This window comes from Balearica regulorum, chromosome 2, assembly GCF_011004875.1.
Source record: "Balearica regulorum gibbericeps isolate bBalReg1 chromosome 2, bBalReg1.pri, whole genome shotgun sequence".
NCBI classification, from domain to species: Eukaryota; Metazoa; Chordata; class Aves; order Gruiformes; family Gruidae; genus Balearica; species Balearica regulorum.
Genome location: NC_046185.1, coordinates 146,822,710 through 146,838,416, shown reverse-complemented (window position 1 = coordinate 146,838,416; position 15,707 = coordinate 146,822,710). Strand labels below are relative to the sequence as shown.

The following is a 15,707-nucleotide window of genomic DNA, read 5'->3' as shown; positions in this document are numbered from 1 at the left end:
TTACAAGCTATGCCAGGTATCACAGAGGATGACACTCAAAAGCAGGAGGCAATCCAGAATTCCCCCCCAATATCCTTTGCATGTAGGCATGGGGCGACATAAGTTTCAGCTGTGTGGGAGGCCAACCTATTCAGCAGAAATATGGTTTCCTGAACATGCTAGTTTCCATCCTCTGTCAACCACTAAGCTAAATATATCAGTAGCACTGTGGTAAGCACTGTAGAACTGACCAGAAGGGAATTTAGTCAGATATGGCTATTGAGGTTAATAATAAACATATTTTTAAAAAATAAATGTACGTACTGGTATGTCACACTGATGAATCACATGCTGAGCTGATATGCAAATCCGTGATTCATGACCGTCTTTGATTTAGCTCGATATGTTTCTAATTATACAAAGACTTTTCTTTTGCTTCTGCCCAGTGGAACACTAAAATAGCCATTTAAAATGCCTTTCTAATGCAAAATTACAGAAATATTTAAGTCATAATTTCTCAAATAATAGATGTAAAATTATGATTCCCAAACCTCAAGAATCTGGATTTGATTAAACATTTTATTAACAATAACTGGAATTTGAACTGTACAAATATAAAATGAATTCATAGTTATAGTTACCAATTTCTGCACCAACAGAAATGACAGAAGACTATACATTTGTGTGTTTTATGTATGGATGGATTCAATTTTTAATATAAAGTTACTTTCTGAACATAATTATTTTAATAAAAAAAGTTATTCTGTGAAGAGTTATTAATTCATATTGCAAACGCTACAGTATCATGACATACTTTCAGATTTTAGAACAAATCTTCGGGCAAGGAGTTACAAGCAATATTAATCCTGTTTTATGTCTATTTTCAAGGAACTGCATAATTTCTCCATGTCTTCTGGTGCTTCACCATAGAGAGGATTTGGAAAAGAAGTAGCATTCACATCTTCATTATATAGATGCTAAAAGAAAAAACATAGAATGAAATTTGAAAACCAAGTAATTTTATTCATTTGTTAGAATGGACATATGAATGGCTGTAGATTCATTACAGAAGTAACACATGATGTTAAGTTCAAAGAGAACTATAAATTCTCTAAAGTTTTTAGACCAGATTTTCAGCTGATAAAAATTAGCATAGCTCCACCAAAACCATTATCTGCCACATAAACCTGATCAAGTCATTTAACATTCTTCTGCATCCGTTCCCACCTTTGTTTTACTTGTCTCCAGAGCTCTTGCTCTAACACACATATAGTATTATTTTGGGAGAATCAGTGTACAATAGTGTTACTGCAGTGGATCACTAATTTTGGTACATGGTATTGTAATTTAAATGACCAGTTCCAATTCTCTTGAATGAGGAATGTATGAGAAAACAGAGAATATGAATTCTTCAGGTAAGGACTTCTGTAGTTCTAAACATTTTCTTCAGCATCTACCTTACTGGAAAGTGTTGAACGACTGTATAACAAGTAGCAACAGTAAGCAACATTAATGAAATTGCTATTCTGAGGTCCTTGTCAGCCAATCCAACCCTGGTCATCTTTCTCAGATTTCCAGAGGTGCTAACATTATGGGTAGCAATATGACATTGATTTTAAGTGACATTTTTCCCTTTCCTCTGCAAATGAATTTTATGTAATAGCTCAACAAATATCCTGCTTTAGAAGACCAATGTGTTATTACATACCTCATGCCATGGAGAAACACTGATTTGAACAGCGGGTGGGGTGACATGCCCAGGAGACTATAAAAAGAAAAGAACCTGCTTCAGAATATTTTTAGTGAGCTGTAAATAGTATTCTGAAAATATCCTTCCATGTGGGGCTGGCTGAGTAACACACTCTGTGGATCCAAAACTATGAGGCAATATTATAGGCAAGTGTGTGGCAACACTAGGCCTGCATGGTTTTGGTGTTCAGAAAAGCCCGGGGACTTTGTTCGTTCTTTATGAAACTTGCAGACGCCTGCAAGCACATAACTTGTGGGTATTCAGCTGGAGATAAGAGCTGTTGCTCATGTTTTACCATATCTTTTGACTGGTGAGACACCATTCGGATTTAAGGCTCATCAGACTCAGAGAAAACTTGTAACTCTTGTTTTCCCTTTTAAAGGAAGAATTAGTGAAAACACATATTTTCCTGATCTTAAAGAAAACAAAGGAAAATCTGGTACAGCACTGGACTTCAATCACAGTGCCTGGGGCTGTCTTCTATGAAAATGTCTCTCCTGATACTGTGCTTCTGTTTTCCAACTTGCTATTAAATGAAGCCTGTCAGGAATCTATTATAACTAAAATAAAAATGTCCTGATAAATTGGACATGATTGTGATGGGAATGTTTCCAACTTGGAGCTCTTGCAAACCCCAACCTGTAAGTGAATTAATTTGATCTAATGTCTCTAAAATCAGGTGTAAGGAACCTTTTATAGAAAGTAAATGGCATGTCATAGTTAATCCTATTCAAAGCTGCAGTGGAGTCTTATATTACCAACTGTGGAAAGGACAAGGAAGTTTTATTTTCTATTTCAAACCAAGCATAGTTCTTTCAATGCTAATAAGGGTAGTATCAAAATGAGGACAGGAAGGATATTTTAGCCTTTTTTTTTTTTCTCCTTTTACCTCCAAGGTTCTTTGCCTGTATTATTTTCAACGATAAATCAAATAGGAGAGAGAGCTGCATTTTAAGTCAATCATATTTATCCTGTCAAATGCAAAACCTAAATTTTAGCTACTACTTTAATTTGATAATTAAATATTGCCTTGAAATTTTCTGTTGCAATATGTTCACTTTTAGATATATATTCTATTCACAAACTTCTTTGTTACTTTAGCAGTCTCTTAATTATGATCAACAAATGGTATTAGGGAAATATGTGACCAAGAGTTTGTTTAGTGTCAAGATGAATTTTACAGTGATGGGAATAATAATGCACATTTAAGGTATTGGGAAGTGTTATAAACTATTTTATTAAAGTTAAGTGAGTGTGCAAAGGCAGCTTGGGTGCTGAATCATGCATTTTGTATTTTTTTGGTGGTGATTGTTTTTTGTTGGTAGTGTTTGCTTTGTATTTTTTTTTCCAGAAGAAAAAGACACTAGCCTCAGTGAGCTTTTTCTTCTATATGTCTGGCTAAATATTTAATCCAAAACATTTTTTTTTCTCAGATTCATCAGCCCACAGTCAGTATTAGTTATAAACATCAAGATGTTCTCAAAACTGAGTTGATTTCAAATCTGCCTATGTTTTGAAAAATGCACTGGAACTGATCTGAGTGATGCAGCAATTTTAAATTCTTCTTTTATTAAATAGCATTCAGTGAGGGATTACACTGTTTGTTTTAATGGAAAACTTATTTGAGGACTATAGCCTCACATTTTTCTGACCGTACAGAAGCAGCTATTGCTACTTACCTTTACTTTCACAGATGAACTAAGGTCTTCGTACAATGGGTTAGCAAACGAAATGTTAGCAGTTTCCTCCAGTTTCCTTGAAAAGTCAAGCAAATCACAACAAAACCACCCACAATATCACACAGGTTGTCAAAGAACCAAACAGTTTCAGGTTGAAAAGACCTCAGTCAAAAGATAGAGGCGGCTAAATATATTTCCAACTAAGCTCTACTGAAATGAATGAAATTAAACCAATGTTCTGTGTAAGTCGTGTAGGTTAAAATAATATTTTTTTGTTTGTTGCTACTAAAAATATATATGCTTTTGGATATGCATAGAGCTATTTGGTATTCATAAAATGCAGGTATAGTGCTATACATTACATAAAACCTGATATCAGTTAAAAAGTTGCATTGCTATAATGTGTTTGCATGTGATGAGATGATCATGTTCTTTCTGTGTTTTGCTACTATCACACCAGCAATTCAGTAATTAACATGGTCTTAAGCTCTGAATTCAAGAATGCTTTAGTTGTTTAATTGTTATACGAACTCTTTTTTTCCAATGAATTAAGAAAGAACTTACATTTTAGGTCAAAATTAGTTTTAAAGCTATAGAAGCTCCCAATACCTTTTGCTACAAAGTCAGAAATATTTAAAGAATCACTGAAGCTATCAGAATGCAAAAGTTTCATGAACAAACACAATGCCTTAAGCAATTTATAGGATGAATAGGACAAATTGTACTAATTATGGGTCTCATGTCCATTGCCTCAGCTAGAAGTTTAAATATATGCTTTCCTGACAGAGACCTTCACATATTCCTTTTTTTTTGGAAGCACTTATGACCTGTGTGGTTAATCCCATTAATTCTGCAAAAGCAAAGAATATTTGAGGATGAAACTTGCTGCCTATGTCTACATTTTTTTTCCTTGTAGATGACTGGTTGCTAATATTCCACAATGCTTGAAATCATCAAAACTGTTCCAATGCCGTATAAAAAGCAACAGCTGCGTTAGTTAAAATTAATGATAAATGAAGCAGAAGCACACTTTCTTTTTTTAATCTTTGCTTTTGAAGAGATGCATTTAGGATTTTTTTTTCCACTAATGCTTTTATCAATAAGAACATATACATGCCTTTGTACACATAGAAAGCTGTGTTTGTACAGTATTCTGACATAAAAAGTTCCCTAAAGGTAATATTCAATCTCAATGATTGAAAGATGGATTTTCCTGTATTAAAAAGTGTTTCTATTCCAAAGCTGGTCCCAGAGATGGTTTAAGCAGTGTCTCCCTAGGAGGTGATAGGCTCTGTGTTACTGCGGCAGGCAGGACTGAGGGAACAAGAGCAGCCGGTGGAGATGTTGGGAGGGGATGCTGTTGCTCCTCAGCAAGAGCCACAGAGGAGACACACTGCATGATTTCTTTTGCAAAGAACTAAAATGTGGTGGTTTAACGTTGGCTGGATGTCAGGCGTCCACCAAGCTGCTCTATCACTCCCCTCTTCAGCAGGGCAGAGAGGGGAGAAAAATAAGATGGAAAAAAACCCAACCCCAAACTCATGGGTCAAGGTAAAGGCAGTTTAATGTAGCAAAAGCAAAAGGCCACACGCAGAAGCAAAGCAAAAAGTGAAAGATTATTCTCTGTTTCCCATCAGCAGGCGATGTCCGGCCACTTCCTGGGAAGCAGGGCTTCAGTACGCATAGTAGTTGCTCCGGAAGACAAATGTAAAAAAAACCCCAAATGCCGTCCCCCCCAGTTCCTCCCCCTATTTCTCAGCTTCTTATTGCTGATCAGACATCACATGGTATGGAATATCCCTTTGGTCAGCTGGGGTCAGCTGTCCTGGCTGTGTCCCCTCCCAAGGTCTTGCCCATCCCCAGCCTACTGCTGAGGGGGAATGTTGGAGAGCCAGCCTTGATGTGTGCAGCACTGCTCAGGAGTAGCCAAAACCCTGGTGTGTTACCAACACCTTGCTCGCTACCAATGCACAGCACTGTGAGAGCTGCTATGCGGAAAAATAACTCCATCTCAGCCAGACCCAATACATAAAACCAGAACGGATAATCAGGAAGAAGGCACATATAGGCTACAGAAATACATCACCTTATGAATTAAATCAGTGCAAGAACCTAAGTTTCGGTTTTAGCCTAAACCAGACATGTGTCCTTAAAATCTTGCATAACGAGACTTTCAGCAAGTAATTTCTTCTAATGCCAGTCTCATACTTCAGTTTGATTGCCTGACACAGCAATGTGGAGAGCTGAATATTTGAACCTGTTGATTTGTTCATTTGATCTTAATCTTAACTGTAATAAATCATGATATTCTGATGCTTTTAGTTAGTTTAGTGAAGCTATAATATATTAGGTTATTTATATGCCTGCTAAGTGTATATTTGCATACTAATCTTCCTGAATAAAGTCCACTAAATGTACACAGAATTGATTTTTTACTCTAAAATCACACCATGGCTCACAAAACCCGAGGCCAGAAGCAAACTCAGATAAGAAGTTTTCAAGGAACTCTGCTCTGCTTCTAAACTAGTGCCCAAAGGGCCAGATTTGCATGCTTTAATTTTGGTGTCTCATTTAGACATCACAAACCAACTGTATGGCCTAAGAGCATGATATGGAACTAAGCACATTGATTCTGCTTACAGTCAGTGGAGACACTTCCAAAGGGCAATGCAAGTCACACAATTCACAGCGGGAACCACCTTTAATGTGCCAATGTGCTGATTCTCTTTCATCCCCCACTCCCCCATTGAACTTAAGTAATTTGTGCAAGACATATATATTGTTTATTTGGGCAAGACCACGCTGAATACTTAGGTCTTTCCTGAGGGCAGGAAGGACGCTGAACACAGAACTCCAGCTTCCTCTGCAAGAAGGATAACTAACCAGCAGGAGACTGTGCCAAACTGTGGGCACCAAAAAGAGTGCTGGCTGAGTTCTTCAACAGCGTGTCTGTGGTTGCTCTGTTTAGTGCTGAAATTGGTCCTGTCTGTGTGTGTGAGGTTTCCTCAAGCATGAAAACTGAGTCTTGCTCAGGTTGTCCAGCAGATTTCAGGTGTCCCTCCACTTCAGGTCTGAATCATGACAGAGCATATGTAGTTGGGCACCTGATGTTAGGGACTATGGGAATTGTATGTCCCAAAACATGGGCACTGGTTGAATTTATGCACCCCAGATTTAGGTGAGGTGGACATTAAGCTTTCTCTCATGTTCTTAGGAACCCTTTTGCCAAAGCAGGGCTTTGGAAGTCATCTTGAATTTATTACCTCACATGTAACATATATGTTACACATATATGCACATAGATGCATATACATATCCTGTATATGAATGTATTTTACAAACATACGTATGGTTATACCCTGTTTGTGAATGTAGGTAACAATTCTTTCTAAGGGATACCAATAATTATCCTTAAAAATGTCTGAAATATTTTCAAATTACTTAAAAGTCCTCAAAAAATATACAAGTGAAAATTTAATCATATGTTTATACCAGTGCTATGATCTATCAGTTGGATGAGGTGGTAACTGCCTGAAGAAGTCTGTGCTTGGGAACTGAGATGACATATTCATATTACATGTTGTGCATATATCCCTAGAAGTAAACTCAATGCATTAGATCTTTAGTTAATTAGAAATCTGAAGCTGTCCTTATTAGAGTGAAGCAGTGGTATGCCCACTCCAGTACTCTGTCATCAATATAGATACTGCTGAGGAAAGCATAAAAATGCAATATTAGTCAGCGGGGCGAGTGTTGCCATCTGGTCATGAGTTTACACCCTAATTTTAAACTGCTTGATCGGGCAGTTTAACTAAACGTATTGCAGTGGGTTGAGTTAAGCTCATTCTTGCAGTGCTTGCTGTTCCTTGACATAAGTGAAACATTGCCCTAATAGAAAATGATAGCTTATTGCTACAGTAAGGAGCAATATGCCCATCACAAGGTCTCATGACGTGAAGAAAGTTATGTATGTGTTACCACTGTACAGTAAGGGCAAGGGTAACTCATCACTCACAAAAATTATGGTCCAGAATAATTAATCAATGTGAAATGTTTATAAATCTCATTTATGAAGAAAACCCATAAATGCCAAGTTCTGAAGACTGTACCAAGCAGGGAATAATTAGGGTTAAAAATGCCAAACATAGGATGGTTTAGGGAAAAAAAAAAAAAAAAAAAAGACACAAACATGTGGGTAAGGCAGCTCAGAGGGAACTGGGTTTTCTAACAAAACCAGAAATACCACAGTAGGAAAGGACAGGATTAATCATCTTGGGATGAGGTCACATGGGTCATAGCTTTGCTAAGCTCATCTACATTCTTTAGTAGCAAAAATTAGTGCCTTGTCATATGTTTCTCCACTATAACTTCACAGAGATGGGAGAAAGTTGTGTGTTCCACAAAATACCTGCCAGTGTATAAAGGGACTGCTGAGTAACATCATGCTTTTTAATAGAAAATTAAACTATATAGATTTCATTTGTTTGGATGCAATAGGTCAGAATTTTGTACTTTTCAATGTACCTTTCAATGAAAAACCAAGTATATCTTTTAGACAGTACACTAATTTGTAGGAAATACAGTACTAGAAGGATGTTTATAATCAAGTCCATAACAACGACAAAATCCTAGTGGGCCAAAGATTCAATTACAATTAAGCTACTAATTAAAATAATCTGTTAAAAGAATTCTTTATAAGATGTTCTAAAGCTTCTGTTCTAAACAGAAACTATAACTCAAGACCTCAATTTGCAAAGTATTTATAAAACCTTTTCAACTAAATTTAGGTTTGCAGAAGTAGGCTAGATTTTGCACATCCCACAGAAGAAACAGGAGGTGTGATGCAAAGAGGGCAGACTTTCCTAAAGCTGCATTTAGAATCATCTACAAGTCACCTGGATGCTTGATTAAGCTGTTAATATGCTGTCTGGGCTTCCTAGGTTTGCACTTAGTACCTTTTGAGTCACTTTAGGAAAATTAATTATTTATTTTTTTTACAATATCAGTCCTTTGCATCTTTCATCTTGGTGATCCTGAAGGTTATAGACCGAGAGATTTGCTCTGCTCTTTCAGCATGTCACCTCTTAGTTCTTTCCAACCTTTCCTATGTGTGGTGGTTGTGAGATGTACGTTTCAGGAAACTTGAAGACTTCTGACTATAGCATTGGGTTTCATCCTTAAGGAAAAAAATATTCTACAAAAGAAGGAATGGATTTGGATAGCAGCATTAGACTAATAATACAACTTCCAAATGGCAGTTATGGCTGCTGTTTCCTAGTTTTGTTTTTCTTTTTTCTCATAAAACTGCACCTTTTTGTCTCATTCTACAAGACCAGCATCTGTCTCCATTCCAGTTCACAAGCTGAAAGCAATTCAATAAATGTCATTCCATTGTCATTCTGTCTGTCACTTTGGGATATAGGAACAGAGGCATAGCCAGCAACGACACCTGGCAATCCTTCAGATCCACTTGGAGAGCCTCCCCTGGAATACCCTATCCGTTCCCCCACACCAGACCTCTAGAAGGGTAAGATCTAATTGGAGAAAGTCCTGGCAACAACAACTGGGCATCATCATAATTGTAAGAAAACCTTAACCATGAAGAAAGGCTGAAAGCACTGAGCTTTTTTAGCCTGAAGAAAGCAGCCTGTAAGGAGGCATGGCAACTGCCCTCAAGGACACGAAAAACTCTTTGTGAGGAGGAAGGAAATGACCTGTTCTTGTCCATGGTGAATAGGAATGAACTTAAATTGTAAACAGACATATTAGCAGTTAGAAAAAAACTTCCTAACAGCAAACTTTCTTTCTTCCTAGGGTACCAAGATGGCCTGAGGATGCTGTCAAATTCATGTTGCTCGAGGTATTTAAGTGCAAATCCAGAAGTGGTACAATTGAGTCTGTCCTGTGGCAGGATGAAAAATGGCCTCGGTGGGTCGTGTTTTCCCATGATTTTCTATCATTTTAAAATATTTTATCAAAGCACCTCAGTTTTTCACTCTGTTGCCTGTGTGGCAAGATACATTATTGATGCTCTTTGGGAAATTTAATGTTCTGTGTTCATTATGACTGACAGGACTGATAACAGCTGTGATACATTAGCATCGCAGCTGATGGCACAGATCAAGAATCGGAAAGAAACAAGCTGAAAGGATCCAGGGACATTGACTGCTTCGGAGACAATAGCAAAGAAGTATAGCTTAGCTGGGCAGAAAGTGTTTCATTCTCACTTTTTAAAGTAAAATGAAGCATGAGATGGTAGCTGCAATAAAATGGAAGCTGAAATGAAGCTTTGCTATTTGGTCAATAAGGACAGATCCCACTGAAGGAACGGAGTAACTGGCAGCTTTTCCCTCCGGACTAGAAAACATCATTTCTGGAGCACGAACAGGAATGTGAGAAACTTATAAGCTTCCTCTGATTTGGTGTTTCTCTGCAGAAGTTTCACATATTCCCAGCTGGGAGCTGGGAAGTAGCTTGCATATCTGAATGCCATCGTGGTAATGAAGTACACTGCTGCCAAGCCATGTGGCGGGCTGCTTTTGCCCGTTAGGAAATAAACTCCTATGATGACTTGCAGTAACTCCTACTCAGGCACTGAAGAGTTTAAAGCCTGCAGATCAGAGATCAAATTCTTGCTAAGGAAGGAGAAGGAGGAGAGACCAAAGGGGAAGCAGGGCATTCTTTCTGGGTTGAAAGGAGGAGTTAAGGCACTATCAATCTTTCCAGTGAAGAAGAGGAGGGACAAATGTAACTTTCAAATTCTCACTGCTGTTAGTGACAACTTCTTAGCCAGCAATTGTCTAAGGGGTCACAGCCTACCCCTACTGCCTGCTACCTGGTTTTCTGGTGAAAAAATTAGTTCTATTTGATTCTGAAACTTCTCCTCCAGCTGTTGTGCACATTCCTATGCTATTTCCATTGAGGCATTGGTGGACCCTCACTCCATTTTGAAATGTCCTGTGAGCTAGAACCTATAACTGTTAATGTGCCTCTGGAGGACTATCTGCCAATGCCTGCATGTGTAGTTCTCTGCCAGTAAGGAAAAAAAGACGCACTAATAGAAATTATTAAAAATAGCTAGCAAAAGAATTTATCAAAAGGCAGTAAATATGGGCTCAAGTGTGTGAAAGCTTCCCTGCAAAAGAATGGCCAAGCAGGCACTCCTAGAGTGCCTGTGTTGCCTAATGACTTTAAGAAAACAACATGACCCAGCAAGGCTAAAAGCAGACACAAGCCTTTGAAGTGAAAATTAATTGTAGGAAAGTATCCTTCATGTGCAGAGTTAAATTCCTCTAGTTCATCAAATCCCCTTAAAAAAAATCAGGAATAAAATCTCATGCCTCTGTGTGGTGCTGTCACATTGTACATTTTACAGACTTATGCAAACACAAGTCACTTCTTATTCTAATGCATTATCTTAAAGATCCAAACTTCAGCATGATAACGTTGGCTGCATTTTGACTAGTCACTTCTGATTACTGATTAGTCAGTTAAGGAATAACTTGCCTTAATTTACTACTATGTTTCCAGCTGTGATTTTTGTATACCAAATGGTGCTAAGCACTAGGTAGTTGAAGAGGGAGAGACAAACTACCTGGATGAGACTATCTTCTCAAATCCAAATTTTCAGATTTCATTGTTTTCACAATTTCACAATATTTCAATCAATTTTCCATTTATTAGCTAGATTATTTCTTGATAAGATGCCTATAAAATGCATTTTACATGTTAAGTCAACTGTGATTAAAACCAATAAAATTATTTTTTTTATTCTGTACCATGGGCAAAATGATTTGATAATCTTAGTCAGTTCCTAATAGATAAAATTTGGAACCATAAAAATTTCCATCATCATAACTTACCTTTTTGGCAGCTACAGTAAAAACCAAGACCAGAATGAGCTTTGTTGTGTAAACTATCTAACTCTCGATTTCACACTTCTGATTCTCTTCATGTCAGGACTGTAATGTTTTCTTAGTGCCATAGTAAGAAGATCCTCGTTCATCCCTGTTTTATTACATACCTAATAGGACACGTGAGTGTTCGGCCTCATATTTCAACAGGGTACCTTTTCATGTACACAAAAGACTCTCTATTTTTGGGGGGTTTTTTTTGGTATGTATAATTACAAGAAAGGAAAAAATATTCCTTGAATACAGATATGTGGGTAGAAGAGAAATGGATGGCAGTGCAGTAACCTTTAAGCAGACATTTATGAAAGGAAAAAGTAAAAGGAGGTTTTTAGAGCACAGGAGAAGTAGCATTAAAAAATAATCATTTGTTGATTAAAACACCATCAAATATGTTTTGAGAAAAAAAAAGACTTTTTTGGGGCAAAAATATTAATTGAAATTGCAAACAAAAAAAATCAAACAGCTCTTGCAATACAACTAATCTTGCACTTCTGAGGTGCATTTCCATATGTGTACCTTAGCAGGTCATATAAATGTGAATGAATTAAGTCTTAAAGCCCCTGTGAAGTAAGATAAGGAAATGCTATTATTCCCACTTTACAGAAGAGGAAGCAGACATAAAGAAAGCAGGTGAAGCTATGCACTCAATTAACAGTAGCACAACCACTAAATGTTCCTGCTTCAACATTTTTATTCTGTGTCCATAGACAACTCTACCTGTCAGAGGTAGCATGCGGTGTTAGGAGACGTGTCAGCAGCAATAACGTCAGGACAGGAGTCTGCACAGTTTAGTAGATAGTTTGGAAGATAACAACACCCCCAAAGAGAGAAAGGTCTATAGCAGAGCACAAGTTTAAAGGAACAGTGACAGCTTTGAAGATGAATTCTGGAGAAGAAAATGAGGGGTGAGGGAAATCTAACAACATGAAAATGGACAAGGCAATACACAACAGGAATTGCTGAAAGGGAGGAAGGGACAGTGGTTGGTACTTGCTGACTGAGAAGGATCTAGCAGAATAAGTCAAGAGATGGGCAGAGAAGTAATACAAGTGTTAGAAGAAAATAAGAAATAGCAAAACAATTTTTTTAAATCTTAAATTTGTTAGGAGAGAGAAAGCAGAGATTATCAGAGGGATGGCAGGAAGAGATAGAAAATATATTTGTGAAATAATGAACTGTCAGTCTAAGGCATATCTTAAAAAAAATCTGAACTCTAATAATTGAATGAAGAGGTATCTCTAGTACTACCAATACTGTTATTCAAAGCACTTGAATTAAATTTTGAAATAAACCACCCCCAATTTTGCTGGTTCCTTTACTGAGGATGCACTTTATGCTGTAGGATGTCAGAAGGTAATTTAGTTGATATTTGCACAGTACTAATAGCAAACATAGTACTGGATGGAAGAAATACAGATTTTGGAAAAATAAAAATAAAAATCACCATCTAGAGCACTCATTCACCACAAGTAAGACAGGTTCTTGTACCACAAGCCAAGACATCTGTACTGGGATGATCTTAGTGCAAGATGGCGGTGTTGGATAATGGGTGTGAGGTGAAGTGGTAGGGGAAGTGGGTGGAAGGAACAAATAAGGTGACATTGGTGAGACTACATCTAAAGAACCACTGATTAAGATGACTAGTAAAACATTAAAACAGAAAGTCAGGTTGTGAGTGTGTCTGGAGTAACTAAAGGAGAGGGGGCAAACACTATGATTTGTAAAAACGGTGGCGTAATTCTGCAGTCTCACAGCTTGCACTTTTTTCAATGCATTAAAGCTTTTTATGAAAAACTCTCATACTTTAAAGTGGACAACCCCCCACTTTTATTCCATCCAGTTATCACAGGGAAAGTTCTCAGATGTGTGTAAATATTGAAATATTTAGAGCAAAAATGCCCACCCAGGTGCATGTGGTACTCAGGAAGAGCTATGAATCTGCCTGTAAGAATCTAATTTGTCCTTGGAGTTTTCAAGAAGCCCTGAATACCTTCTATATTTCACATTTAACTATTGTGCAAAAATCAGGGCTACTGCTGTTAAGGTGGATAAATGGTGAATTTTATAATTTAGGAATAAACGTACAATGTTGCCATTGAAACATTCTAAACAATCAATCTGTAACTCATTGTTTCTGGACTCGAGTCCACTAAGGTCAGCTTTTGTTGCAAACCTAGGTTTTATGCTTAGGATTGCATATGAAGGCAGACAGACTGTGGGGAGATTTAAAAGTTGAAACCAAAGAGACTGGGCAGTTAGCCATTCCTTTGTGCCACAGTTGTGTCTGCTTTACACAAAATAAAAGTTTCACTTACGTTTCTGGCAATTTCTTCTTCAAAAGGAAATACAAGGCAGCAGCTGTAATTTTAATCAGCAAGAAACTGATACCCAACCCAATCCAAATATCTGCAAAATCAGAGCAATCAAAGACAGAAATAAGTAAAAGGAAACACTCAAAGAATGAATTGAAAGATATTTCTTTCTTTTTACAGACCCACCATTTCGAAGGAGACTTGAAGTTGGAGGCTGAAGAGGCTTAGCACTTATGTGGCAACGGTTTCCTTTCCATTCTTTTCCACATCTGTGAATAAAACAAGAATTTCTGAAAAAGGGAGAAGCAAGAATCATAAACAGTGAGAAGCACAAAAGAAATGCAAATCCTTTTGAGCACTTTTGCCAGTGACTAAAACTCATCCAGGAATCACAAAGAGAAGCATCAAAGTTAATAGAATGAAATGTAAGTGAAAAATACACAAAGCAAACCTGAGACACAGAAAAATTAAAAGATTAGAATTGACTGCCTTGCCCATGTTGCCATTGTGTTGTTATCCCACAGCAAAATTGGCTAATTTCCCTGTTATCCCCCATGTGAGGGTTAAATACATTTCTGAGCTGAGAATCTGCGACCCAAATGCAGAGAAAGAGATAAGATTAGAGATGAGAAAGATGTTTTTCTCCCCCACACCTAATCTGTCTCTCTTTTGTTTTTCCATTTTCTTGTAAAAATAATACCCCTTCAAAAAATGCCTCTTCAAAACCAAAGCACTACATTTGAGCTAACAACTGCAGCCATGTCAAATTATTCTAAATTTGCCGTTTGGTTCAAATCCAGTCTTGATTTGAAGTAAGCAAAACACAATCTGACACAAGCTTGGATGTTTCACTTTACGTTTGCTGCCTAACAGTTAATCACAGTCACCACAAATTGTGTATCATTACTTACTTTAATTTTACTGGGTTTATCTTTTGGCTACATGCTTTCATTGTGGCCTTCCCCATCCGAATGAAGGGACCTTGGAGACCCAGGTGAGGGTCTGCTGCCTCTAGTGAGACAGGTGGCAGTTGGGAACACCCCGCGCAGCCCTTCTGGGTAACCCAGGGGGGTCTCAAAATGGCTGTAGACACCTACATTTACAAACCCTAAGTTGTGACTGGTGTAAATGGTTGTTAGAAGGGTAGCTACATATTAACACCTAAATTTCAGGCACCCCACTTGATGAGTTGAACCCCACCCTGAGTGTCACACTAGAATAATTTCTACCAACTTTTCAATTATCTGCATGGCTGGTGGCTTATGAGCTTCATAAATTGTCCACTTTCTTTCTTTCTTTCTTTCTTTTCTTTTTTTTTTTTTTTTTTAAAGGAGCATCAGAAAGAAATTATGGTAGTAATCCAGTTTCAGTCCTACTAATGTTGCATGAATAGGAAATGAGTTTCACTTCTCATGATTTCTCTCTATGGTTTCACAAAAGGTATTAATGTGAGGGGGATTGTATATTGAGTTGTTTTCTCCCTGTAACACCAACATTTTTTCATAGTCACCAATTTTTATAAAGTAATTGCTATTATGTAATTGTGGTTTCCTCTCCTGCCCTTAAATGTATAATATGAAATCTCAAATATACACAGTTAAACTTTATATTAAGGCTATTTTACCTGAAAATGAGAGAGAGAACATTGAGTTGTTTGTTATGGTTTAGCACACGGTATTGCCTCTGTGCCTTATCCTAGCAGTTGCACACTGAGTTAACTGAAGCACTCCAGAGCAAGAGGAGTATTTAATTTTCCCAGAAAATGCCTGAGGATGTAGGGAGAGGAAGGGTAGGATGATAGGAATAGCAAGCATCTCTCTGCACCCTCAGTAAAATTTAGGACAATCTTGAAAGGATCAGGGCATGTTGTAAAGCAGATCTATATCCCAGTCTCAGTTATGACAGGAGGAAGATGACTTCACTAAAGACCAAAAGAGGCTGATGTGGGATTTGTTGCAACTCAGGGGACCATTGGAAAATAGTGGGCAGAGAACAAGCTGGGAGGAAAGTACCAGCCCTACTCAATTGCAGGGGGCAGAGAGAGATTTGTTTAATCCATCTTACCCCACAGATC

General features: G+C 37.6%; 1 protein-coding gene across 1 annotated transcript in view; it reads right to left on the bottom strand.

The window, feature by feature from the left end:
• Positions 1-609: 609 nt before the first annotated feature.
• Positions 610-15,707, bottom strand: part of MALRD1 (MAM and LDL receptor class A domain containing 1) — a 283,169-nt gene continuing 268,071 nt past the window's right edge. Inside the window, exons 36-40 of the mRNA XM_075746327.1 lie at positions 13,820-13,902; positions 13,637-13,727; positions 3,409-3,484; positions 1,688-1,744; positions 610-956 (exon numbers count right to left, since the gene is read on the bottom strand). Coding sequence (XP_075602442.1) covers positions 840-956; positions 1,688-1,744; positions 3,409-3,484; positions 13,637-13,727; positions 13,820-13,902 — 424 coding nt within the window. The 3' untranslated portion in view covers positions 610-839. The remainder of the gene's footprint in view (positions 957-1,687; positions 1,745-3,408; positions 3,485-13,636; positions 13,728-13,819; positions 13,903-15,707) is intronic.